Genomic DNA, 27971 nt, shown 5'->3' with positions numbered 1-27971 from the left:
TCCCCCGGTCCCACTAGCTTTCCTGGCTAGGACATAGTCTTTGATCCATTCACATTAGACCATACCTTACCATACCTTTACATTAGCTGACTTTTAACAATTCATAAAACACGTTATGTCTGGTTGCCCAAAAACAAGAAAAGAGAGAACACGTAATGTCCCACAATGTATTAAGACTATTATACTCTCTTTTACTTTAGGAGAACATAGAACGTGAAAACAAATTTAGTTAAATATCACCAAGTTGACAACCAAAATACCAGCTTCTTGATTCATATATACATGAACACTTGAAACAATGTGATACATTCAAATATAATTGGATTGACATATTTTAATTTTCTAACCAAAAACCTGACATGAAGCTTGTCACTTTTGGAAAATCTACTTAGGGCTACAAAATTTCTCATTTTTATACGCAAAGAATTGAAAGTTCTATAAACAAATAATTAAGATTGTCTCAATTTGCTGAGAGGCTATTTCAATGCCTTATCCCAGCAATTTTTGTTGAGATGCAGTGTCCCGTAAGTTTAAATGTTTAGTATGATATGATTAAATGAAAATAATATCTTTTTTGTACATAAACAAATCCATAAACTAATCAACATCACCAATTGAGACAATTATCCTGCCCAGAAGCCCAAAATGCTCAAGAACAGGTGGGGATGCCTGGGAAAGTTCAACAATATTTCTATATTCAGCTAGAGATGAGAAAAAAAAGTTGCTAAGTTGTTTGCATGCTGTGTTGTTCCAACGGAAGTTTTCAGTAAACTCTTTTTCTTTCCTTTTCCTACCCACAAGTAGGAGGCTGACCTTAAATCAGTTCCATATATAAGGCTTCTTGTTTGTTGGTTAGACCTAGTTCACCCAGAGACAATTCACTCTCACCATCACTGAAAGCACGCCGAGGATAAGGCCTCACCTGTTCAGCAAGCAAATTCAGGAAGTGTCAGTCCTTATGTTTATCAATAGTTCAAGTAGTACAACTGTTAATAAGTAGCAGAACCAAGCCTTTTATCCTCTAATGCAATAGCAATTAGTGCAGAAATCTTTTAACAGGATCATGGACCAGAATGAAATCCAGCAGCTCAACCTCAGATGACTTTGATGACATGCAAAACTTAAATTAAGCATCCTACAGTGAACCGATCACCTACTGTGTTTCAAGAAGCAACTGACCATTTATTCTCTAGACGAAACAAGAATTTAATTATCAACGGTTCCCTCATAAACCAAATGAGTAAAGAATTTCAGGTAACATGAAAAGAATTAGATGGCTATGTGCACATACCATCTAAGAGCAGCAAGTCTCACCATAGTTTTAAAAACCAGAGTATGTGATCAAACCAGGTCAGACTGGAACTGCCTTTTTTTGATAGTTCTCTGATAATCACCATTATTTTCTTAACCATAGTTTTCATCAGAAAAATCTGAGTCGAACAGGAAAAAGATCATTTTTCGGTTCCATCTCCTGTCTGGCTTTAAAGCTACAGATGGTACAGCCCACCATTAATCTATTCCTCAGAAAATGTGATAAAAGGGCAAAATTAAGTCTCAGAATTGATGTACTAATACTGCTAGACTTCCAAGTACACAGTGAATCCACAGGAGAATAGCAATGAATCTCATCTCAATATATTTTGGGATTTGGGCGGCAAATAACCATGGAAGGACATCAGCGAGAAATTATTCTTTTGCCTGAGTCTCTCAGTTTCTTCCATATCTTTTCCCATGGGCAGATGTTGAATGGGAAACAGTTAGGAAAACACTAATAATTGTGAGACAACAACAATATAACCTTTTCCCATTTAAATGGGGTCAGCTGCATAGATCCTTGCTCTCCAATCTGCAATATTTGTAATGATAAAAAATAAAAATAAAAATGAGTTTTAACCTGACCACTTCACTTGAGAGTTATTTTAGGTCTGTCAGATTCTTGACATCCTTCAATCTGAATCAAATCACTCCTTCAAATTGAAACATCCCAAGGCCTCAAATAGGCCACCTCAAATGACTCAAAATTCTAACAGCAGTCAGAATCATTAACTTCCTGTTATTATCTCTACTTCCCATAAAACAACTAAAATCTTTAACAAACAACTAATCATAATGTCTTTTAACTCTAGGTCTTAAGTGATGACTCAGGCTAAACTGGTTTGCGCAGAAATCCTGCTTGTTATACCAAGATTTATAGTAACCACAAATTCACATAATTCGAGCACCAGTACCTATGAGTAAAAGTTTGTGCAATGATGGATACAAGTATGATTCAGTAGGTTGCAACCAAATAATCACAGTGGAATACCACAAATTAGAAGAACAGAACATGCAAGGAAGAATTACCAGTTTGTAGCTTCCAGGTTTAACACCCCTACCCACATCAATGAAGTCAAAAAGCGACTGCAATACAAAAGAATCAACCGTCAGAATTAAACGGAAAAAAAGTATCAATTGGAAATTCCAAACATAAACAAAAGGAAGGTATCTTGATTATATCAATGAAGTCAATAAATGACTGCAATGCAACAGAAAGTAGCTTCAAGATTGAACTGAGATTAAAGAATGAAATAAAATATTTATGCATGCAAAAATATGACATCCCCATCACTTCTACCTGGAGCTTGTCTGACTTGCGAAAGCGACGCCCACGGCGGCTACCATCTGGCATCCGGACGAGAAGAGTTACTGCAGTAGCATCATCGGAAGCTGGTTCCTGAGGAAGAGAAGCTTCTTTTGCAGCTAGGTGTCTCTCAAACTCCTGTCATCAGTAAGGAACCCAGTCAAACAATCATGAACCCACACAGTGTAGATGAGATGTGCCACAAAAAAAGAGGGAACAAAATGACTGCGACATTAGTGAGTTCAAACCGAGCAATAATCAAAACCCTCCATTCAATATTACCTGGTCATACACCAAACTTACCTAACTTTGATTCAAGAACTCTCAGATTTTCAAAAACCACTAGATTCACAAAGAAAGAAACTAACCCATATTATAAAAGAATTAAGAATCTACAATGCCATCCTCCCATGAAGAAAGACCTTTTTCCCTCAGCAAAGATGCATATCCAAAAATATAAGTCATACCCAAACATGTTGGGGAGAAACTAAAATATGGAGGGAAACCATGAACCTGTTTTAGGTGCAGTTTTAGCATGAAGGGTCTATCATGCTAGAATTGCATTATTTTATCAGTTTCTGGTTAGGGTCAGGGTCGGGGTCAAGTTATGTAGGGTCAGGGGAAGAAGCCTGACCCAAGCCAACCCTGTTACAGCCCTAAGTGCTAAAATGCATTAACTTTAATTGACATTACCTCTTCTTCTAGCATTTTCATGTGTGCTTCTTCCTCCCTGTGCCTCTCTTCTTGAAGAAAAGCTGCTCTAGAAGCTTCCTCTTCTAATCTACGAGATTCAGCTTCCTCCCTGGCCTTCATTTCTTTCTCTTGATCAGCTTGTAGTGAAGCAAGATACTCATCATCCTGCAACCTCAGACCAGCATCAACGTTTTAAAAACAATATAAATAATATTGACCAAAGACACAAAAAGAAAGTACAAACCTGCTGCTCTCGCAGAAGGCGTTGTGCTGCTAGAGTGGGTGAAGGAGGACGAGGCATCCGACGACCATAGGAACCCACATCAAAATGATATGCAGTCCCCTCGGCAATCTCACCAAAATGTGCAGCTTCAAGCATAAGTGCTTCATCATGTTCCTCTGAAGATATGCCTCCCCACTTCATCACAGTAGGAAAGTAAAGCAGTTAGTGATTCTAGAACACCCACACTTCAGTACCACAACAATGTAAACAAGTTTCTGATACTAAGACATTAAAACATTATCCTCATAAAATGAGTATGTTGCACAGTAAAATTTGAATATGTACTAATAGCTGTGCATACTTCATCAGAGTGAAAGGTAACCCGAGTGTGGTGTCTATGAGTACCGACATCATGCTGTCTAGGACTTGATGGGGGGCTGACTGGGCTGTCCATCATTTTCCCGGCATCTTTGTCAGATCCCACAGATCCAGAAGAAAGACGTTTAGACCTACGGTTAACCAATGGCTGCTCCTCTACATTCTTAGCTTTATCCAGTACAGATGAGCTTCCCGCCTCCAAATTAAATTGACTTGATGTTGCCTTGCCAAAAGAACCAAATCCTTGCCTCCAGCACGAAAAGGGAAAAGAAATCAGGAATGTGGATGAAAAACCATCCATACCAACAGGACAAGCCTAGACGATGCATGCAAAACCATACAACAATCATAGAATGAAATACTAGAAATCACATATGTAGTACAAATAGAACAGCAACAAGAGATATCCACCTTCCATTTTCTGATGGCAGCTTTCCCAATTCTCCTACATGAGATGAACATGAATCATGCTGTTGAGATGCTCCAATTAATAACCCCTGCTCATGCTGTGCTTTCTCTTGCTCTGCCATCTGAGTCCAATTCAAGTCACAGAAGGGCAAAAAGTACAAATTAAAGTCTCAAAATATTATGGTTAGATTTGAAACCTTTAACGACATTGAAACTGCTGGTGCTACCTCAGGATGTATTCCAGATGAATCCTGTATCAAGTTGGAAAGTGTCAGGAGTTGCATTCATAAACGACATGCATCAAACTATACAACTAGACCTTGATGGCCAGAATTACTTTGCATACATTAGTACCACCAAACTGCTGATTCGGGTACCCCTCTTCAGCTTCTCGCTTAGAAGCTTCAATGGCAGCTAGAACCATTTCTTCTTCTACATCATTACTGTAGTCAGTGCCCACATTCGAAGCACTTGATACATGCGTCTGATAATGATTATCACCAGAAAAGCTAGCTTTTCTCTCATTCCAATCAGGAGTATGTATAGGAGGATGAATAGGAGGCCCTTCATCCTCTTCATTTTCATTAATGACATGCCTATGGGCATCTGCAACTCCAACAACATCATCAATAATGGGACTCAATCCAGAATGACTGAGCTGGTCATTTTCATCCTTGGTCTCAGTGGCAACCTCCTGAACATCTCTGGGATGTGAAACAAATGGTGCATGGCTGGAGAACTCAGAAGCAACTCTACTTTCAAAGAGACTTCTTGGAAAAATGGGGTCAATATTTGACAATGGGTTCAAGTTTCTACCAGCAGAATAAGGTGGTAAAGAAGGTCGCCGTGTTTCAAATCTGAATGGATCATCTATATCCATGAAATCATTTTGAGAAACTGCAACAGGTGTTTGTCGTGCTCTGGACACAAAAAGCATGAAACATAACACAGTTATTCAGAAAAGGAGATAATTTTCCAAGATTATGAGTGGAAATTCTCAATAATGAGGAAATTGATGGGAAATAGTATATATCAAAGCCACATACGAAGTTCTGTCTCCTGAGTTAAAATGTGCATTAACAGCTTCATGGAGATCACCACCATGTTCCTATTACCAATCAAGGGAGAACACAACCAGAATCAGATCACCGCAGCTATAATCATCCCGTAAAGAGTATATGATGAACAAGAAGAGATCAAAACATCAATATCATACTGTGAATATAAAGTGCCAAAAGAAAGAAAATGAGAAATTAACATGACATAATGGCAGATACTTGCAACCAGCAACATGAATAAAAATAAATGTCTGCAGGAAGGACATACTTTTACATAATTAATGAGTGAATAACAGCTGAATTCATTGTGGAGTCTATAGAAACTTCCGACAATTTCATGCAGCAGAGGAATATCAAAGAACAAAAAGTGAATCATGCATGTATGGAATTTCCTTCCTACGATTTGGAGTCGGTACATCCTTCACTAGTATATGGACGCTAATATTTCTCACTCCAAAAAACATAAACTAAAATCATTTTCAGTGAGTTTCTAATCTTACAAGTAACATTTATCCACCAAATAATTCATGATATACTACCCGATTGGGTAGCCGATGTTAATGGCATCAACGACCACTGAAATGGAGATACACTTTTCACTTGCAATGTCATTCAACATGACGATTTTTGTTTGAGTGTATTATCAACACAGTCTTTCCAGGAGCTCCTCTAAGAAATGGAAACTTTGCAAGAGCACAGATGGGTTGCTGTCTGTAGGGCATACTGTTTGTTGCTGGTGATAAGTTTGAAATGGCAAGCCCAGTACCAGAGGCTTCTGCACAAGCAGACACCCAAGGGAGAGGGGGTTGTGATGCACCAATCATTGTGCCAAGCCCCACCCCTTCATGCTGATGATAAGTTTGCACAGATTAATTGTTTTACAAGTGTAGATTGGGTCCTCCCATAAACAAGTGGACCTCTATGTTAGATAACTAAGTTCAAGACATCTAATGCCATTTTGAGTAAATAAGCTGGGCTTTCAGCTTGGGTTGAACTCCCAAGTTGAAACTTGATCACAAGCTTTGACTCAAGGCAGAAAGGTAAGCCACAAGTAACCCAAACAAGACACAGAATCCGTAGATGCTTTTCTAAATGTTTTTTTTCTTTTTAAGTGAGTGACAATAAAATTAGAGAGGCAGTGCACCGAAATATCATTTACTGAACATGGTCAATTCTGTACAAGGAAGGAATTGCAAAGATGCGGATTTCTGCATGGCTCTACATAAGTAAGGGAACATCAGAGAAAAATATGGATACGTAAACAGACAACTTCAAATGAAGCACAAGATTAAATGATTAAATTCTTGTCATCTAATAAGTTTCTGAAACATTTCCCTGTAAAAGCATTTTCTATCCAGTTTGCCAAGTGCAATACAAAGAAAGATCTCCGGAAGGAAGTCAGGAGGAACTGCAAAGCAGAGATTTAACCATCAGCATATCTCCTAGACCTCTGCTTTTATGGCAATACAAGGAAGGTCACTGGAAATCATAACTTTATAATCGACGAGAGACAAGAACCGGAAAACGAAACAGAGGGCTCATCCTACAATAGATTCCAGCGATACAGAAGTTAAATTCAAACTGCCAACCGTCAGGGTACTTTGGGCATCGAGCACAACAACTCCAAAGTAGCTTGTTTGGGACGTAGATTAGTCTTATATGAAATGCTAACAAAAACCATAATCAGAAATGCTACAAAATGAAACTATTCCAATCCAAAACTAAAACCACTCACAAGAAACCAAGACCAGCATTTCTGATCAGACAGTAGAAACCCACAGAAAGAATAATAAAATTCATACAAGGAAGCAAAATCCAAGATATCCCAGCAATGAAACAATTGTATCACTCGAAATTCGACCGCAAAACAAACCTCCAATCTCTGGACAGCAACGGCTTCGGACGCACCAGTGATGCTTGTAAACGTCTCGATTGCGTCTCCAGTAGCTATCGCCATTGAAGTTCAATTTCCAGAAATTTGGTTAATTTCCAGGTAATATTAGATTGAACGATGAAGAGAGATAGAAAAGTCAGATTCTGAGAAACGTGTTAGCTTGGATTGTTTGGTTCCGAGAATAAAATGAAACGTAGAGCCCATATATGATCGACCTCCACTTGCACTTTGACAGTTAGCACTTTTTACACTAACGGGGAAGTGCACGCTAGGCTTTACTCCTTTTCTCGGAAAATTTTTCCTGGAAAACGTATACGCTAGCGTCTCATTATCTATAGCTCTCTCGCTTCTGAAATGTCATTGCTACCCCCCTTGAAGATAATCATTTTCATTGAAAATTCATTAAAATGCCCTTTTACTCTTTTGGAAATAGAAATAAATTCATTGAGAAAATGAGTTTTTTTTTTTTGAATTACAAAGATTGGCGAGAATTTGGATGAAGCGCAACTCGAGATAAGGAGTCAGCCACTCTCTTCGCACTTTTGGGAATCAATCTAAAAATTATGGGTAATTTTCAACAGGACCCCCTTAGGTTTGGTTTATGTCATTTTTAGTCCAAAAAAACTAAGACTTTGCATCTGCATCCTTTATACTAAGAAAAAAATCAATTTAAAGACAAATTATCACTTCTATAACGAATTTGCCCTTATTCTATTTTTTTTCAATTTAAATTTTTTATTTTTACATTTGAAGGAGTTAAAGTTTATTAAATTTACAAAACCAGACCCTCCTTCATTACCCGATTCCCAAATCCCTAGCTACCAATTCTAAATCCTTATTTGCTACTCACATTTAAATTCATTTTACCCACTTATTTTACCAATAATTCCGATTTTCCACTCACCGCAAGGAGCCCGGAAAGAGAAGGGAGAGAGAGAGAAAGGGCCAGCGAGAGTAGAGTGGGCTAGTGAGAGAAGAGGCTTGGGAATAAAGAAAAAAACTGTTTTCAGTTTACTGGAAGAAAAAAAAAAAAAAAGTACACACGAAACAAATTCCACCTCTTCTCCTCCACAATCTTATTTCTTTCGTGTTTTTGGTTTTTAGATACTTGTAAAACCCTAGATTTTGGTTTTTGATTCTTTGTTCGTAGTGTTCTTTTAATATGTGAAGCCCTGGCAGGGATTTGTTGTTGTTTGTTTTTTGTTTCTAGGGTTTAACTTTTTAGGGTTTAGAATCGGGTAATGGAGGCCTCATTTTGTAAATTAATAAACTTTAACCTTTTAAAATGTAAAAATTAAAAATAAAGGGCAAATTCGGCATAGAAGTGATAATTTGTCCTTAAATTGACTTTTTCTATATTACAGGGGAGGTAGATGCAAAGTCTTAATTTTTTTGGACTTAAAATGACATAGGCCAAACCTCAGGGGGTCCAGATGAAAATTACCCAAAACTTATAGAATCAAAAAATTACTTCAATTTAAGATATCACGAAGGATAGGGTCTATCTCTACCATGGATCACCAACAACATTAATTACAATCTATAGTATTTCTTCCCATTAGTATTTCCTAACAAATTTGAAAAGAGCTATAGGGAGAGCTTGAGGATTGAAGTGGACATTGTTCCCAATCTTTTCTTTTTCTTCCTCTTCTTTTTTTTTTTTTTTGGATGAAGACCAAGCATAAGTGCACTAGGCAAAGAACACCTTTCTCCCCAAGGAAAAGAAGTGCACTAGGAAAAAGATGTCTTGCTCACCAAGTCAAAAAAGAGAGAGAGAAAACGATTCCTTAACTTCGGAGGAAAAATGAACTAAGTCAATTGTTTACCCAAAAAAAAAACAGTTAACTAACAAATAATAATAATGATACCATTAAAGAGTTGTTCATTTGGTAATGACTAGCACTTCTTACTAAAAAAATCACAAGTTCGACTCTCCCTATAGCATGTGTAACAATTCTCACGCTAATTTAAAGCTAATAACCCTTTTGAGTGTAGACAAATGCATATCTATAGAAAAATAATAAAGATCATGGTATTCATTAGGTTAGGTGAGAAACCCTGTGCAAGAGGAAACATGAAGGGGGTTTGGGATTTTGTAATGTTCAGTGTTTCAATAAAACATTCTTAGCAAAACAAAGTTGGAGATTACTCAGTAATCTTGATTGTTTGTGGGCCCAAGTAATCTCTGCAAAATACTTTCGTCATAAATCAATCCTTGATGTTGATATCCTTACAAACTATTCATGAAGATGACGAAACATCCTAGAAAGTAGGGAAATTGTAATTCATGGCATTTTCAAGCAAGTGGGCAATGGCTCCAACACACTCATTTATAAGTATCTATGGTTACCCTGCTCCTTTTTTCACAAAATATCTTTCACTCCATCTGCAAGTGGTCCAATAGATGCAATGAGTTAATTGATTGGTAATCCTTGCAATGAAACATTCATCTTCTCCTTTCCCTATTTTCCAACAATGATGTGGAACATATAAAAATTTTACCTATTATCTCCCCGAACACACCTGACAAGTGGATGTGGAATAAATATTTAAATGTGACATTTAGTATGAAATCAACTTACTTTTTATGCAACTCATTTGTTGATTATCATGGCAACATTGCATCATCATCCTCAGTAGCATCTCATTGGAAACACATATGGAACATTTTCGTTATTCAAAAAATAAAACATTTCATCTGAAAAGCATCTCATGAAGCCTTATCTGTATGTGATAACTTATTTCATAAAAATTGCTCCACATCACCATTTTGTCTTGTATGTGCTTCTTCTAATGAAACTAAATGTCATGTGTTATTCTTATTTCTTTACGCAAAAGAATGTTGTCGCTTGTCCCCCCTTAGAATTGGTACCGTGGATTTTCATGGTACTTCTATGATGGGTTGGCTCAATTTTATTCATACAAAGTTTTATGATTGGAGATGCATACTATAGATGTTCTTTAGATCACTTGGTCTTGGTGTATTTAGAATACAAGAAACAAATTTTTTTTAAATGATATATGTATATCAATCCCACATATTATAAACTGGTTCTCCTCTCAGGTTAATGAAATTATTGAATTTCAACACAATGTTGTCTCTTCTACAACGAGGCATCACCATTTTCAGCCCAACAATTAGTCTAATGGATTGCTTTTTCATTATATTTATATACCTCAGGTATATACAAATGAGGCCTAGAGCAAAACCTCAAAACAAGGAGGGTGGAGCTCTCTTATAAGATCTAATTGGATGCTTCATAGTTGTCCAACCCAAGTGAAGCCATTAGGAATGGACTTCTTATTTTATTTTCTGATTGTATGAGTATTATTGGAGAAATTCAGCAACAAGAAGTAGTATGGACTTTTTTTGTTGTGTGACCTATGTCAATCTATTACCCCTGCTCTAACTAATGCAAGCAATGAACCCATTGATTGGAGCCCCTGACGTAGGCCTAGTATTGGAGTCCATAGAAGCTGGTAACACCATTTCTCCGATGTCGAATCAAGTTTAGCACAGGTCTTCCAACCTGCATAGAAACAGAGGGAATTTGAACCTGGGACATGAGTTTTACCAAATCACTTGGAAGTGAGTTTGGGACCACTAGATCACCAGTGATGGTGTGTAAATTATGACTTTAACTCCAAGTTCATTACTTGGGATATGTGGATATGTTAATATAAGGTTGTTAGTTTTGGGGAAATAAAAAACAAAAGACAAATGCATATTGGATTGATATGATTGTTCCTGCAGAAATTTCGAAAACCTAAAACAGACAACGTTTCTCTCCTATTCCTTACCACCCTTTCAAAGATCACTGCTTCTTTCTGAAGTGCGATAGAACTGAAAAGCAATATCTTTGGCCACCTGGAGAAAATCTTTGAAGTCATTCGTTCCCAATTCAAGACAGTCCCTCAGCAAACCCCCTTCAACCTCTCTCTGTATCGTCAGCACCAAATCCCTCAATGGACCCTGCAAATTGAAAAGGAAATAAATACAACCTAAAGGAGGGAATAAAATTTTTCAGGAAATCAATACCACCAAAAAGAGGGAAGAAAATGAATAATTCAGTTTCAATAACTAACCGATTCATGGAATACTCGCAGAAGCCTGAGAAAAAGCGATTTCGAAATCTCCAAGACTCTCTGGTAATTCTGAACAACCCAGGTCGCCCTATCCTTATTCGATTCCATCCGAGACAAATCGCTTGCAGCCCTCAAGAGATTATCCATTTCTGAAGCCACACCAAGCATCTCACTCAATTCCATGCCTCTCCAAGCGTAGTTTTTCAAGTAGTCCCAACCAACTGACCACATTCCTCTCCAAAACCCTAACCCAAATCCAAACCCTCCTTCCAGCTTTTGTGCGATCGTTCTCGCTCTAGCGGCGCCTTCGAGATCTCCTCTAGAGGCACGGAGATTGGCGACTCTGTACATGAGGCTATGAGCCAAAGAGAATACGATTCGCCATTGTCCATATGGAAAACCTTGAACTGTGGGCGATGGCGTCGATAGAATGAGGAATAATACCAGAATCGAACAGTAGGCGATTCTTGGTGACATTTTCGCGGAAACACTGGTCTTGGCGGTAACGTGGAACAAGGCAAGGTTTAAGAATCGAGAACTGGATCGGTTATATCCGAATCAAATCGGAATCGGCCTTGACCAATCTGATATGGCCGGTATTTGCTCTGTTAAGTCAAACCGTGCTGGACCCGGTCTGACCCAGGTATGATCCAACCAAGTTAAAGAAGCCGTCTTCATATAAGATTGAATCTGATGGTCTACTCAATCTCACCTTCAGCCACAATTCCGGTTCAAATGCGTACCGGTTAGGCTGGAAGCGATCAAAACGTTTTATAGAGATTTAAACCGAACCGTTCCGGATACGGATCCCATGCATCTTTAGAAATTCAAAATTACAGATGAAGCACAAATGTAGCGTCTAAAGAGTGATATGAGTCAAACCCCAAAGACATGGGCAAGAAGCATCATTCACGAGCAGCTCTTCCAATGGAACTCTGCAATTGCTAAAAATGCCTCTCAAAATCCCCACTATTCTCTCTCGCTCTACAAAGAAATGCAAGCACAAGGCATCTCACCAAACAACTTCACATTCCCACCATTACTAAAAGCCTGCGCCGCTCTTGGCTGCCTTCGCATTTCGCAACAAATACACGCCCATGTCAACCGCCGTGGTTTTACTTCCGACAGATTCACCCTCGCCGCCCTCATTGATGTTTATGGCAAGTGTGGCAACGCCGATTATGCAAGCCAATTGTTTGAAGAAATACCCCAGCAAACAGTGGATCTCGTTTCATGGACTTCTCTGGTGTCTGCTTTCTCTTCAAACGGTCATACCAGAGATGCATTTGATACATTTTCACGGATGAGACGGTCAGAGGATTCTGAGTGTTCCAAGGGTGATGTGGTTAGCATCTGTGCGCTTCTGTCAGCCTGCAGGGTCGCCCATGATTTGAATTACTTGCACATTGGACGAACTGTTCATGGTCTTGCATTAAAGAGTGGGTTTGATTTAAATACCCGCCTGGCAAATTCTCTTGTACATATGTATTCTGAATTTGGAGCAATGGAAGTCGCATTGAAAATTTTTGATGGAATTCCTGGGGATCAAAGGGACGTGGTCTCATGGAATACTTTGATTTCTGGGTTTACACTGAATGGAGAACCAGAACGAGCACTGCAAACATTTGAAGATATGATATCGTTGGGCTCGGTGGCAGTAGCACCGAACAGAGTGACCATCATAGCCCTCTTCAAGTCATGCGCAGAGCTCGGTTGCATTGAGAGATCTCAATGGGCTCTGTCTCACCTATCTTTTCATCATCCCTCACTCTTGTCTAATGATATAGTGATCTTGACTGCTTTAATTGACATGCTTGCTAGGTGTGGAAATATGGAACGGGCAAGAAGGATCTTTGATGGGGTTGAAGTGAAGAATGTTGTCTGTTGGAGTGCCATGATGGCAGGATATGAGCAGAACTCCAACCCTGAAGAAGCACTTCGGCTTTTCCGTAAAATGCTGTTGGAAGATCGTAACCAGGCTGTTAAAGTCCAACCAAATGCAGTCACCATGATGACTGCTTTTGCAGCCTGTTCAGCTTTTGGTAGCTTTAGGCTAGGGAAGGTATTTCACAGGTATGCTGTGTCCACAGGACTATACTGTGATGCCAGAGTTGCTTCTGCACTAATCGACATGTATGCAAAATGTGGGGATATAGAGCCAGCAAGGCAGATTTTCACTGAGATGGATGACTTGAATAAAACCTTGGTGTCATGGAGTACCATGATTGGAGCAGAAGGCCTACATGGGGAGGGATGCCGTGCTCTTAATCTTTTATCTGAAATGCAGACCTTTGGGTTCCAACCCAATGAAGTTACTTTCATTTCAGTTTTGTCTGCATGTAGCCATGCTGGTTTGGTTGAAGAAGGCAAGTCTTGCTTCAGTAGCATGGTGAGAGAAAATAGGGTCTTGCCTACTGCAAGACACTATGCTTGCATGGTTGACCTCCTTGGCAGAGCTGGTCAACTTGATGAGGCATATGACCTCACTCGAGGCATGCCTATTGAACCTGATGTAGCTGTGTGGGGTTCTCTGCTTGCAGCTTGTCGCCTTCATGGAAATTCTATGCTTGGAGAGGTCATCGAGAAGCGGATTTTAAGTTTGGATTCACAGGCTGTAGGGCATCGTGTGTTACTGGCAAAGATTTATGAGGATGCAGGCAGATGGGATGATGTAATCAGGATGAGAGTTGACTTAAAAAAGAGTGGATTGAGGAAGATTGCAGGGCAGAGTTTCATTGATGTTGGAGATGAAGTTTATAGCTTTGTTGCAGAGGATAGATCTCATCCTGAATCCAATAAAATTTATGATGAACTAAATGCTCTTGATGTAAAAGTGAAGTACGCTGCTAAGTTTGGCAGAGAAAGCGACGACAAAGGAGAAGATGATATCGAAGAAATAATTGCAAGAGGCAAGTATCACAGTGAGAGATTGGCCATAGCTTATGGATTGATGAAAATGGACAGGAGTAACTCCAGTAGCAGCAATGACAGAAATAACCATGAAACAGCCAAAGAAACTTCATACCTGCCCATTCGGATCACAAAAAACCTTCGTGTCTGCAAGGATTGCCATTTCTATACAAAACTTGTATCTAAAGTTACAAAGAGAGAGCTTATTGTGAGAGATGCTCGTCGCTTCCATCACTTCAAAGATGGGTACTGCTCATGTAAGGATTACTGGTGACTCTGATCATGGATTTCATCCAATCAGCCAGATATAACATACTACAATGTGTAGCGTATTGTTTGCACAAAGAAGAAAAAAATTCAGTTTCAGATGCATTTGTGAGGGCAGCCCAGTCACCAAAGTTTCCTGGTTTCATGAGCATAAAACCACCCATTGTGGTTCAACAGTAGACTTGTTTTCCTCAAACAAGTTTAGAACGTGACCTGATTGAACTCAAGTAAACTTTTTGCCTACTAAATGGGTTGGCGACATTCTTTTCGGTCTTCTGACTGTTTAAACTAATGTATGCTCTCAAGGCTGTGCAATTATCCTCTAGCCAAGCTTAGTACTGATCCTCATTTTGCTATCAAAAAAAGATACTGATCCTCATTCAACTGTAGCTGGATGTGCATACTTCCATTAACCTGTTCATGAAAACCAAATATTCTGAATATGAAAAATGATACAGAAATACTACAATTGCTATACTGCTATGAACTGTTTACAATGAATACCAGCACACCAGAAGGTGGAATAAAAAAATAACTCTTCTGAGTTTGTAGATTGATTTACTTATCGGACACACTGGTCAGGATTATGCGCCAAATCAAGGTGACTGAATATACAATATATCCCTTTTACCTCCCCCACCCTCACCCCCTCACCCCCAACTCCAAACTGTGACTGCTTTCTCTTCATTCGTTTAGTTGTGGTCCCGTCCAGCAGTGTTTTACATTAGTTCAACAAACAAATTCTCATACAATGCATGCTTTTGCACATGTAGAGATGAGGAAACCAAAGACATTCTGAAGGAGGTAACTAATCATCGGTTGTCTTGTTCTACCTTCCTGAAACTAGATTTACCAACGCTTGGTTTCCATAGAATGCTCTGACATCCCATTCCTCGGTTGAGGAGGATAGGGTCATCAGTGCAACCACTATCGATCTCATGGTTGGCCTCATCTGGGGATTTTCTTTTGTGCAAGCCTCGGCAAGCTGCGCCATCTGCAACCAAAGTACCAACAGGAGCTTATTAGATAGACAAACCAACCAAACCTTTCCAAGATCATTTTCTTATTCTAATTCTACCTTAAGAACTGCATCAAGTGGATAGTCATTCCCAAGCCTTGGGTCAACTAGTTTCCGGAGATGATCCCTGGGGTCGGGCTGACTAAGAGCATCATCAAACTGTATAGCACCAGGAAATAAGAGTTATTTCATGGGTGATGTTTCCAGAAACCAATATATCATCGTGAACTGAAAGGTAAGAGAATAACCAATGCCACGAGTCCTTTTGTATCAGCACTAAATCCTGCTGTCTTGACCACAGCTTCCTTTGCGGAAATAAGTTCATAAAGGACAACTCCAAAAGCATAGACATCAACTTTAGGAGAAACATCACCATATTGAGCATACCTACATAAGTGATGAGAAAACATGCTCTTAATGTGATATAAATTAAAATTTATGTATATATGCAAAAGTAAGTCAGTATACCAAGAGAAATTTTCTCTGGGTTTAAACTTTAAAGCGTTTTATGTACATATGCAAATAGTCAGAAGAAATGGATGGGAACAAATATGAAAAACATAAACCAACAGAAACTATCTCACTCTGGGGGCATGTATCCGAATGTGCCCACTAGACGTGTTTGCATTGTATTTCCAACTTCAGTCAATTTGGCTAACCCAAAATCCGCAACCTACAAGATGGCAATTATTTCACATCAGTAAAACAAATATTACGCTTTTGATGTCCTGCCAAGAGGGATTGTCACAACCTTTCCACGATAGTTTTGGTCAATCAAAATGTTTGCAGTTTTAATATCACGATGGATATAGACAGGAACAGTATGCTCATGAATGTATTCAAGACCTCTTGCTGAATCAAGGGCGATTTGAACCCTAGCAGACCATGGAAGCGGATCCTTCTCTGAAAGTAGATGAAAGTAATCCCAATTAATAACTGAATGAACTACAATGCAGTTAAAGGTGTTCACTTGTTTGTCAGAGAAGAATTTATGGCACATTTGTGTACTACTATTTTCACCTGAACCTCGCAAATGTTGGCTTAAATTTCCATTGTCAATATACTCATATACCAGAAATAAAGAACCTTCAATACAATATCCTATCAATCGCACCTGCAGTAGATTTTAATGAATATGGTCACAGCCAATTTGTAAAAACCAAATCATGACTAAACAGTCCAATTAAGGATTATATAAGCAGAATAGCTTACTCACCAAAATAAACATTGGACAGCAAGACAATCAAAAAAACTCATTGACACTGGTGTTAGGAAATCGAGTTTGAGCAAGGTAAAGGTTGGCCTGCGCACCAGGTAAGTTTTTGTTCGAGGATCAGGCATCACCAGGGTTGAATATTACAGGCCTTGGTAAGAGAGTTGGGCTGCGTGGAGCTAGGCCAGCCTGATCTCAAAGATTTTTTGGGTCACACACTAACCAGCCCCATTTCAAAGCCAGGATATGATCAGGGAGTACTGACTTATTTGGAAACAAATACAGGGTCATCATTTGCATCACAATTCGCAGATTGAAAACACACACATCTGAAACCATGCATCCTAATAGGTTGCTTAGGGGGAAGTTATGATACTTTGAAAGCCTCACGGTTTACTCTTAACAGAAACTGATGCATGGCTCAGGTCACAGACCCATAGATACAATAAGCAGCAGTTGTTGGCCATGGGAAACATGCACTCTTAAGAAAAAATAAGGCATACCCAATGCGTGAGAGTCCTCTTACTATGGGATCTGAGGGTTAATAGGTAGACAACCTTGCCCTTGCTTCTGCAAAGAGTCTATTTCCAGAGGCAACATACAGCCTGAGCATATTAACAATAATATTACAGAATACTATATGCGAAAGAGATGAATCAAGAGTACCCATGGAAATGTTTATCTGCAAAAGCAGTGTACTATCACAAGCCATGAAGTAGTGGGATATAACTGAAGGCTGATTTAAGCAGGTGCATTACATGGTAGTGGTTGCCGGTCACCATGAACAACCCAACCATTCCTTAAAAGAATTACTAGTCCAAAGTGGTTTACGTAATCTAAGAAATAAAACATGGAAGAAAAATACTTGCTTGTCTGTTCTAATGTTACCCAGACTCCCCTGAGGTTGAGCCTTCATAATTCGTCAACACAGTTGCCACTTGCCATATTGTGCACATCAGTCAGAAAACTAATGGTGCGAGCGGCAGGCAAAGATGGAATCAGTGAATCCAGTCTCTTTGGAGGCCAGAAGCAATATAGGATAACAGTAACTACAAGTCTTGGCAAAATAATAATTAAACAGATTTCATTCATCCAAAAAATAATTAAACAGATGATTATATGACAGATGTCTCATCTGTCCAATAACTCAGAAGGAAAACCTGGTAGGGGACTGATTAAACCACTTGAGTTCCAAAATGAAGTGAAGTCTACCTTTTCTTGCAATCCTAGTACTGACACAGGTGGACTTAGAAGTCTTGAGATGCTTGCAAGCTGGATATAAGTATGAGTTTCAAGTCTAAAGGTCTCAAAAGAATAGAAGGTAACAATCTCAACCCTTACAACAATATAAAATAGGTAACCAAAACAACTGAAAGAGATAAGCATCCATTATATTAAACATCCTCAGACAAAATCAATTTAGAGCTTGTAGCAACATGAATAAGCATCACATAAATACATGACTGAGGGGAACATTCTGGCCCAGTAAGACAGAATGTTCACTAAAATAAATTCATAATTTGGTAAGGAAAGAGAAATTGGAAATAACTGCAATTTGACTAGGCAAGGAAGTTTATTCGTCTTATGTTGGTACTTTGGTAGAGTTGCTTTGTTATGACCAAATACTCACAGGTTCAAGTTGGAAACAGCCTCTAAAAAGCAGGGGTGAGCCTCTGTACATTATGACCCTTCATAGACCCTGCAGTGGCAGGACCTTCATTCAAGTCTAGTCACAGATGAATGTACATTTTTCTATTCTCTAGTCAACCAAGCTGTCCAACTTCAGTAATCATCAGTACTGTTGTTGAACATGGAGATCATCACCAGATAGACAGGAGTTGGTATTTGACAAGAAAACTTTTTCGGTGTAAAATTGAATAGGTTATCTAACTATTTGTAATGACGTTAGTCTAATTTAACTTCTTTGCCACATTATCCCCTCTTAGATTGCCCAAGAAACACACACATTGTTGTTACCTAGAGTCTTGAGAGCTCTTGTTAGTCTCTTCCACGCGTTCTTAGCTTGGTTCCCACCCACCCCCCCACCCCCCAAAAAAAAAAACCTTCTTTCCCCCCTGTACTTCCTTCTTTCCCTTTGGGGTGTTTATATATATTTTATATTAATCCAAAAAAATAGTGTAGTATTTAAGGAAATTCCCTTCAATGATAAAGCATAAATTGTTGGAATTGATATACTAGGTGAATCCTAGACTGAAAAACACATGGTTATGTCTAACCAAAAACCAAGACTTCCTTCAGGAGAACAATACCAGGTTCAAGTGATGAACATGCGTGAGAACCTTCAATTCTGCAAGGAACTCCCTTGATGCCTGCATATCCATCTTCTTGATGGCTGCTTTCTGCATGACAAGTTGGACAAAACAAATTAAGAACAGTCATGTATGCAACTCTAAGGGGGAGGAGTCATAAAAGCCTAGAAACAAGAGATAGTTCAAAATGACCATGGAATGCATGATCCTATTATAGGCATCTGCATATAGAACAAGAATTATTAAGAGAGGAAGTTATATAAAATAAATAAGCAATAGAGAAAGGAAAAAGAAAAGTAAATATACTGAGGTCTAACACTATCATCCCCCAGCTCCCTTTTCAATAGAGAATAAACTATTAGCTTCAACACCCCCAAGGCTAATATTGTTCAATTCTATGAATGTGAATCCCTTACTCTTGATGGTTTGGATTTCCGGAAAAGGAACATTACCATTCCATCCAAGTTATAAAGTATCTGAGGCAAATTTGTAGTTTGCCCAGCATCATGTTGGTCAGAATATATCGTCCCTTGCAACCTGAAAGAATAGTTGAAGTTGGATTCTTTCAAATTCATTATGAAAGGACTTCCTCATAAGCTGTAGATATGTCTTTTCCATAAGAGCATAAACCAGTATATATGAGTGCAACTATTATTTTGGAATCTTGATATTCGCACAAATATTGAGTCAAACCTCCAATATGCTATTTTTTGAAGGCTAATATTAGTCATAACCAAATACAGGACCTTGTAGGCAAATGGTGACATGTTTTGGCCAAAATGACATGAATCTCTGAGTTTCGTTAGGAACCATAATTTAATATCTGTCAGATTGGTCAGAATCATCAAAAAGCCATATTAAGTAGACCTATTATTTCAGTAAAATCACTGAAATCATGTAGTGTTCAATTCCATCAAAGAATTAAGTAACACCAAAAATCAAAATCAGTATTGGAGTCTTTCAAGAATACAACCTCGCCTCTCAGCTCCGCATAGTAAACCACTCCGAATCCACCTTGACCAATTTTGCTAGAAATACTGAAGTTATTTGTAGCCATGGAAAGCTCTTCATATGAAAATTCCACTGATTTGTCCACAGTGAAATGTCCCGGGGTCACACTTCCAGCAAGAGTAGGTGTTACAGCCATTTTATCCAGGATCCTCTCAGAACCTATGTGTGCACAAGGATTAATGTTAACTGATATCAAATGTATTCCTCCACAGTATCTAATGTAAATTTGATTTGATTAGACACAATTAACACCAAAGAGGAACTTCAATAAAAGGAATTCATAAACCATTTATTTATTGGGTGCCTCTTCTTGCCTTCGGGGGGGGGGGGGGGTTAGAGGAGTAGAAGGCTTTTGCCCTTAATGTACTCAGCATTACTCATGTTATCTCAAAGAAGCAGTTTCCAAACTCAAACCCATGACCACTTGATCACAATTGAGCAACTTTACTATTCTACCAAAGCTCACCAATTGATTCTCCTATTATTCTTAAAATTCATGCCAACTTTTCTTTCACCCAAGGTAAAGAGAGAACTTCTTAATCCATGAAATCTGACCATTCGATTGAACTGGGAGTTACTTTGCACCTTCTTAATAGAGGTAGGGAGTTTATGATATTTTTTCTGTTCCAAGACCCTAATCATAAAGTCAAATTGCATTCACCCAAAAAAAAAAAACTCTAGAGTTTTCTGTTACTTTTTTATCATTTTGTAATCCTTTTTTACCTTTTGTCACATGTTAAAAACATGAACATGATGTTGGCATGTTTGAAAAATTATAGAATGTTATAGCCTCCTAACCCCATCCACTCCCACCTGCACAAAAAGGATAAAATTCTTGGATTCCACCCTGTTTCTAAAGTAAATTGATGAAATTGGTTTTGTTTATCCATCCAGACTAACAATCTATTCAACCTACAGAAGTAGAGATGGATAGGCCAAAAGAAATGCCTTTTGGACTGTAATGACCATCCAACAAGTGGTATTTTTCAGATAGAAAGTTCCAAGAAAGAAATTATTCTCCAGTTAAGATGGTTAAGGCCACCAGAATAAGCTGATTTAGCAGCTAGCAGATCCCTTAGATCCTTCCTTGATATGAAGAAATGATACATGAAGATGGCCTATGCCCTGAACACTACAGTTGTATCCCGTTTACATTATGGTTTGTACTGAAAACGTAACTCTAGTTATCCGTTATGAAAAATAAATTGAAGAATTTACAGGTAATTCACAAGTTCAATAAAAAAATTCATATTAGAGGAAAAGCATAAAAAAGCAACAACAGTTTCCAAATCACATTTAATCTTACATATTCACTCTGCAGGATAACTATACTAAAAGATAGAAAACAGATAAACAGTTAGAAGCAATACAACATTAAACTATAGCTCACATGTAAAGTATATCTCAAATAAATTTAGCAATCAACTTTAGCTATAAGAATGGACATTCTCCATAGAAATTTTCAGTTACCAAACAACAGCACAAGAAAATCTTGCCCTATCTTGGTCATTTGACTCATGTCCCAAATTTCTAGTAAAGATATGGGGAGAAAAAAAAACCCAGGAAAACCCCGTAAAAACCATCCCTTATAAGGGCACTATATATGGCCATAAAAAAGAAGGATTACCAAGCTCATGATAAATAGATCGACGTCCAGATGCAGTAGGACTGAATTCTGGCTTTTTAACCTTCTTCCTTCTGTAAACCAGAATACATACACCACCTGCCAAAACCAGTGCCACAGCTGCTGCAATCGATATACCAATAATTCCTCCAGTTGAAAGTCCTGCTGAGAATTAAGTGGTGGGGTATAGTCAGCTTGAATAATATCAATGCCTCAAATTCACTTACCAGATAACAAGCATAAAGTGCAGGCGAAGAAGACTCGTGTTACCTGAAGTTCCTGGACTGCAAGATGAGAATCATTAATTTTAGGCAGCTGGAAGAAGTAGAGAACTGAAGACATAAAGTTTTGATCATTTAATCCTTGAGCAAATTGAATATTAATTACCTTATTGCACCCCCCAAGCCTAGATAACTTCCATTGTTATCTGAAGTAGATCAAGAAAACTAGCAGATATCAATTCCAGGCTCCATATGTTCTAGAAAAGGAATTTTTCTTTAAAGAAGAGTAAAAGCTAGAGTCAGCAAAATTCATTAGTTTATCTTAAAAAAATTAGGTCAGACACGAAGTAAATTCTCTTCAACCTGTGAAAGAATGGTGTTATCTTACAAAAAGGACTACCTCAGATGCTACAACTCTTCCAGTTAACACAGAGAAGTCAAATTGTGTATATCTGATTGATTTGGATTGCTTTTAAAGGTATTGTGAATATGTCTTCAAGGACTACCCAGGCCAACCCCGTCCGGAAGCAATTGTGTATATCTTATTGATTTGGATTGCTTTTAAAGGTATTGTGAATACATTTTGAATCCCATAGATTGATGTCTTCTTTCTCTTCATGCTAAAGGTTCAGCAAACAATACTCAATAACTCAAACTTCCTCTTTGTTTACAAATTTATGTATTCTCAGTTCATGTGTGATACTTCTTTCTAGAATTGTGAAGGATCATAGACAGATAACTAGCTATCATAGAATAAAGAGTCACCTGTGTGAGGAATGAACACCACACCGGTCCCAGAAGTGAAATCCGTGTTGGGGTTGTATTGCTGAAGCAATTTGGTATCATTGAACTGGAACTCCGCAGCAACCGAAGACAAGTTGTCACCCGGGCGAAGAGGGTAAGTCAAGAACAATCCATAAGCGCTGGAAATATTACTATTTCCACAAGAGCAATTGACGGTAACATTGAGTACATCATTAGCCATAATACTTTCTGGAGTGTAGGGATTCGCGCTCGCCAACGCTGCGATGGTCGTGAGGTTGGAATAATATACCGTAGCAATTTCAGTGTAAGTATCGCCATTATTGACGGTGTATTGGAACATATGAGCATTGTAGCCATGGATGCAATCGCAATTGGAGAACGGAATGATTATATTGGTGGAAGCTGTAACAGAATCTTGATCAGATATCTGAAGGTTGTAGCTCCTAATCGATGGAATCGAAGCGTTCAAGAATCCGCTGATCAATGTAAGATTAGAACCCTGCCACACATAGTAAGCAGCTAAAGCGAGGTCGCAGGGTTGACAATCCGCTTCTGCTTCAACGAAGAATAACAAAAATAAGATGAAAAATCTTATCATTCTTCCGAGACAGAACTTACAAATTTACGAGAATTCACGAAAATCAGAGCCTCGAAAACTTTGATCGGTTCACATTCTTTCGAGACAGAGATCAAGCAAACAAAGAGAAGGAATTCCAAATTTTGAATATTATAATAAAATTGAAGAAGGAATAACGGAAACTGGAAAGCAGATTCTCACAATATAATTTTGCAGTTGACCTGATTGATATTCGAAACGAACACATTTCCTTCGTCATCTTCGCGAAGTCGTGAAGTCGCGAATCGCGCCTCCTGTTCTACAAATTAATTGGTGGAAAGCGAAAACGTGAAGCAAGCAGTTGCCCATTTTTACATCAAATTGCTTCTATCTGAGTTTACCAGTCGACTGCTCTGGCGGGAGATTTTGAAAAAATTAATTTCTTATGTAGCAGAGAATATTAAATATAGCATTACCAACAAAATAATAATAATAATAATAAATAAATAAATAAATAAATATAAGGAAAAGAGACAATGGATATCGTACGTTTGCGTGGCCCCTGCACCTATAAGCGGAAAATTCTCAGGTTGGATTCGGACTGCATTGGACGAATTCAGTTAGATTCATATGATAATTGGATGGTTATTTTCTTAGGTAGATTATTCTAATGGATATGAATACAGAGTAAATACAAGTTTTCTACTACTTAGTAAATATTTTTACTATTTTATTGTGAATGGTAGGTTTGAAATTTAAGAATTAAACAACTTTGATAGTTATTTTAGTAGAAAATATAAAAAAAATAATCACATATTTCAAGTAAAAAATTATAAAAATAAAAAATAATAATAATTTAATCGAATGGATAATAATGGATAAAAAAGGATATACCATATTCACATTCTATAAGTAATCGGACGGATTCAAAAAAACATAAAAATATAAATCTTGTTCATTTTACTAAAAACATTAAAAAAATAAAAAAGAAAAAAAGAAAAAAGAAAGAAAGAGAGGTTACATTAGGGATTTGTTCTTGAACTATGTTTTTTGTGCTCTCATTGATGTTGTTTTCAAATTTTAATATAATTAAAAAAGTTGTAGTCTACTAAATTATTAAACATTTAAGGAGACTATGAAGCATTAATAAGACTCAATCTAAGAGGCATGCATCATGTAAAGAATAGCCAAGCTGTTGAACACCATCTTTGAAATGCTCTTATGATAATAATAGTACTCACTTGGGAAGAAATCTATTTAGTTGTTTCTTAATTCTTTTGATTTGATATTTTGACCATTTAAATGTATCAAAAGAGTGTTGAATTATTTTTATTTTTTGGAGAGAAGGGAGATTTATATTGAATAGAAGCGGGGTTACATTCTGTAGAAACACCCTCTTGTCTGTCTTCATGAACAAAGAGGGCAAAGCGGTTAGGAAGTATGCCAGGGTCAAAAGCAATTATTTGCTCAACATTAAGAAATCTTACAAGTAAATCAACACACCTATTAGTTTCTCTAACTCTATGACGAATTACACAATTACTAAAATAAAACTGATAGGTTCCCAAAATAGAATTAACGGCCACCAACCAATTTGAATGATATCATTGAGTAATCCCCTTTGAGAAAGCAAAAAACAAACTAGTATTTTTTTTATTTTATAAAGGGGCTTTATTAAGCCGGGAGATGGAGATATTAATATGTCTCAGCGAGAGTTGAACCCACGATCTCTTCACTAAGAGATGTTGGTTTGATGGTTTCAACTTTCAACCACTAGACCAGCTCTGCGTTAGCAAAGCAAACCAGTCTTAATGGCAATCATCTCAGCCTGAAGAATAGATATGTTCTTCATTCTACCAGCAACAATAAATACAATATCACCGTTAGAATCTCTCCCTATTATACCAAAACCACCAAAATCTCCGCATAGAGATCGGTCACAATTAATAAGAACAACTCCAGAGTGTGGGGTAGCCAAAAGTGAACAATCTCCCGATTGAGTGCGAAGTTAACTTGGATATTCCAAGAAGCAAAGAAAGCTCGGTGACTAGGTGAATCAACTACATATGTTTTGATATTAGAAAACTAGGATCAGATCACACTGGTAATTATTTGAAAAACAGCAATCGATGGTCAATTCTTCTATTGATATAATCTTTTGTTTCATTCAGTCCATAGATGGTAAAAGAGTGCTGAATTTTATCATTTACTTATGTTATTAATATTAATACCTTTGTTTTTACCCTCCAAAAAAAAATAAAAATAAAAAAAATAAAAAATAAAAACTATCAAAATGAAACTGACATACCAAAAAGATGATGGTTTTATTTTATTAAAATTTAATTTCACAAAATTAATTCACTTAACAAAGACATGTTTACAATTACTTGTCATTACCCAAAAGAAAAAAAAAAGTATACAATTGATTGAAATCCTTATAGGAAGTGAGGGCATCTCACGCTTGACAGGTTCATTTAACACATTCCAATTCTAACGGAAAAAGTTTACCATTAAATAAAATTTGAATAGAATACAAATTATTTCAATTTAGAATAACTTTTTTACCCGTCAAAGAAAGAGATTTTTTTTTGTCACTGACTCATCATCAACTCAGTCACAAAAATCTCTGATTCATAAGTCCTGATGAAGGGAAAGGGAAAAAAAATAAAGTATATAAAGATGGAGACAACTTTTTTTTTTTTTTTTTTTTTTTTTTAAAAAGCGGGGGGGGAAAGGAGAGAGGGGGGGGGGGGGAGCCCGCGGGGGGGGGGGCGGGGGGGGGGGGGGGGGGCCGGGGGGGGGGGGGGGCCGCGGGGGCCAAGATCCCATTCATCTTATTGTGTTTACATAAATGGTTACCCAAAAAAACACAGAAAGCCCTGACACACAAACAAGGTTGCTGTTTGGTACAATGGTTACCCCGACACCAACAACGTCGGAGTAGCTAAATTTTTAATGTTCGATTAAATCCTTATCTTGGATTATCAACATGTGTAACAAAACTCTTTTTAAGTGGTACTGATTTAGTTTAATGGCCTTAACTCAGACCGTAGGATCAACTTTTTTCAAACCAAACGAAGCAAATGTTGAAAATCCTCTTTTCGTTTTCTCCTTCTCAATCGTAAGTGGAAAAACAAAAGAGCACCTCTACAACCGAATGGTAAAAATCCTCTGAAAGAACCCTAGATTTTGGATGTTGCTTAACTTAATTGGCATGAACCCTAGCTGCTGCATTTTGGTGAGTGAGGTTTGGTGCCATCCACCTGCCATTCAACTCCGTCGATTCTTTCACCCTTGCTGAACCGAATAGACAATCTCAATTGTTCTTCACCCCAACTGCTGCAACTCTCCAACATTGCAAGTTCTCCCCATTTTCTTTTAAATTTTCTGTTTCAATCTCCCTCTTTTTTGGTTGTCCCACTATCCAAAATTCTAATAAATCATCTCAAAAGATAATATGCATTGTAATCCAATGAGGAAGATATTATCAGACAGAGCTTGATCCCAATAGTCAGAATCAAGGGATTCCCAAATCAAACTTATAATAAGGAGACAAGAAATGAGTTCCAAGATTGAAATATGAAACTGTGAGAAGGTTCAAAAGAGAAACTAATTGCCGACTATGGAAGTAGAGTTGAAGTACACTTGTTCAATTTCAAAGATCTGAAAATTCCTAGTTGAATAGAAAAAAAATAGGGACTTATGCTCAGAACAAGCAAACAAGGAAGAAGGGAATTGCAAAAATAATATTTCATTAATGAAGAAGAAAGCAATTGAGTTAAAGCCTTTCCTTCTCACCATGGGAGTCCATTTGAAGTCTTTTGTAGGGGCAAGTATTGAACACAAATTTGATTAAAAGAGAAAACTTTTGCTGGTCTTCTCTTCTTTTTGTATATGCTTTATGGTATTTGAATTCTTGACCATTTAATCTTTGATTATTCTCGATCCATTGATTCAGATCCATTTAAAATGGACAATAGGGTAAAACCAATATCTCAAAGATAGATGGGAAAGTTACGTGATTAGTCATTTTAAGGTTTTCTTTTACAAAAGTATTCAGTCAATGTTTTTTTATATAACAAAACCAGCTAAAATTGAATTAAATTAGTATTTTTTTTGTCTCTTTGAACATATTTACCTCTAAATCTAACCACATCGAAGGGAGAAATCACTATTTTATCCAAAAATAGTTAATCACGTAATTTTCCCAAGATATATTACTAAGCATTGGGTTCTTTTGAAGTGGAGTCATCTTGAAAGCACCCACGTGATGATTACAGTCGCTCCAAGAGTCAAACGCCTTGGGCGCTATCAACCTAGCTATTGGGCACACAATGCTGCTACAAAAGACCTAGCCGAGTCTATTGAGTTAGGATTCTTTACTCACTAGGGTAGAGGACTATATTCCTCTTGACCAATGCAAATGGTACTTAATATGTCGACTCTAAAGAGGTTGTAGTTGTATGCTGGCTTATGTACTTTTCTTTCTGTTTCATCAGGAAGAAAAAGAAAAGGACTATGCTCCGTCATACCCCTCCACCATATATTTAAGAGGGTAAAACCCTCAAACAATCTAGATTATGGTCCAATGTGTCATTGAGCCTTGCAATTGAAATGGATTTTACTTAGGGTTCGGTTTCTCTCCATGTAGAGTTTTTTTTTGAACAAGCGATTTTTTATATGTTGGGGGTATTATATAATAGGGATAATTACTATTGCCCCCTTATACTTTGGTTTTAATACTAATCAAACCCCC

At 37.6% G+C, this 27971-nt stretch overlaps 3 protein-coding genes and 1 pseudogene across 4 annotated transcripts; 1 reads left to right on the top strand and 3 right to left on the bottom strand.

Moving 5' to 3' along the window:
• Nucleotides 1–370: 370 nt before the first annotated feature.
• On the bottom strand, nt 371–7555 carry LOC149004129 (plant UBX domain-containing protein 8-like). Its single transcript, XM_089169173.1, has 11 exons — nt 7254–7555; nt 5369–5430; nt 4669–5242; nt 4520–4573; nt 4326–4444; nt 3898–4162; nt 3558–3731; nt 3314–3478; nt 2615–2758; nt 2344–2400; nt 371–922 (listed from the first exon to the last, which is right to left on the bottom strand). The coding sequence occupies exons 1-11, from the start codon at nt 7335–7337 to the stop codon at nt 815–817; spliced, it is 1806 nt and encodes a 601-aa protein (XP_089025299.1). The 5' UTR covers nt 7338–7555; the 3' UTR covers nt 371–814.
• A 3499-nt stretch (nt 7556–11054) lies between these two features.
• On the bottom strand, nt 11055–11839 carry LOC149004128 (adenine phosphoribosyltransferase). The gene is made up of 2 exons (XM_089135539.1): nt 11361–11839; nt 11055–11247 (listed from the first exon to the last, which is right to left on the bottom strand). Exons 1-2 carry the CDS (start codon nt 11835–11837, stop codon nt 11083–11085), a joined length of 642 nt encoding a protein of 213 aa, XP_088991665.1. The 5' UTR covers nt 11838–11839; the 3' UTR covers nt 11055–11082.
• A 392-nt stretch (nt 11840–12231) lies between these two features.
• Nucleotides 12232–14544, top strand: LOC149004127 (putative pentatricopeptide repeat-containing protein At3g11460, mitochondrial pseudogene; annotated as a pseudogene).
• A 660-nt stretch (nt 14545–15204) lies between these two features.
• On the bottom strand, nt 15205–23342 carry LOC149004126 (chitin elicitor receptor kinase 1-like). Of its 2 annotated transcripts, XM_089169255.1 has the most exons (12): nt 22660–23342; nt 22061–22100; nt 21944–21957; nt 21677–21835; nt 20012–20208; nt 19039–19128; nt 16576–16669; nt 16307–16458; nt 16140–16228; nt 15804–15942; nt 15616–15714; nt 15205–15531 (listed from the first exon to the last, which is right to left on the bottom strand). In XM_089169255.1, exons 1-12 carry the CDS (start codon nt 23255–23257, stop codon nt 15367–15369), a joined length of 1836 nt encoding a protein of 611 aa, XP_089025381.1. In that variant the 5' UTR covers nt 23258–23342; the 3' UTR covers nt 15205–15366. The 2 variants fall into 2 exon arrangements, with proteins under 2 accessions (XP_089025381.1, XP_089025380.1); XM_089169254.1 differs by lacking the exon at nt 15205–15531 and having other exon boundaries at nt 15557–15714; nt 21677–21838.
• Nucleotides 23343–27971: the final 4629 nt, after the last annotated feature.

Source organism: Hakea prostrata, chromosome 9 (genome assembly GCF_041222555.1).
Source record: "Hakea prostrata isolate BN-2017 chromosome 9, UWA_Hpros_2, whole genome shotgun sequence".
NCBI classification, from domain to species: domain Eukaryota; kingdom Viridiplantae; phylum Streptophyta; class Magnoliopsida; order Proteales; family Proteaceae; genus Hakea; species Hakea prostrata.
Note: the sequence above shows the minus strand (reverse complement) of the source record. Positions and strands in the feature narration are given on the sequence as shown.

Coding starts and splice junctions, on each gene's coding strand:
- LOC149004128 (XM_089135539.1), bottom strand. CDS start 11,837: ATGTCACCAAGAATCGCCTACTGTTCGATTCTGGTATTATTCCTCATT. Junction 11,248..11,360: donor TGCGAGTATTCCATGAATCG/GTTAGTTATTGA, acceptor TTCAATTTGCAG/GGTCCATTGAGGGATTTGGT.
- LOC149004126 (XM_089169255.1), bottom strand. CDS start 23,257: ATGATAAGATTTTTCATCTTATTTTTGTTATTCTTCGTTGAAGCAGAA. Junction 22,101..22,659: donor GGTGTTCATTCCTCACACAG/GTGACTCTTTAT, acceptor GATCTACTTCAG/ATAACAATGGAAGTTATCTA. Junction 15,532..15,615: donor CACTTGATGCAGTTCTTAAG/GTAGAATTAGAA, acceptor CTTTGGTTGCAG/ATGGCGCAGCTTGCCGAGGC.
- LOC149004129 (XM_089169173.1), bottom strand. CDS start 7,337: ATGGCGATAGCTACTGGAGACGCAATCGAGACGTTTACAAGCATCACT. Junction 4,445..4,519: donor CAGTTTCAATGTCGTTAAAG/GTTTCAAATCTA, acceptor AATTGGACTCAG/ATGGCAGAGCAAGAGAAAGC. Junction 2,759..3,313: donor TGAAAATGCTAGAAGAAGAG/GTAATGTCAATT, acceptor TACTGATGACAG/GAGTTTGAGAGACACCTAGC.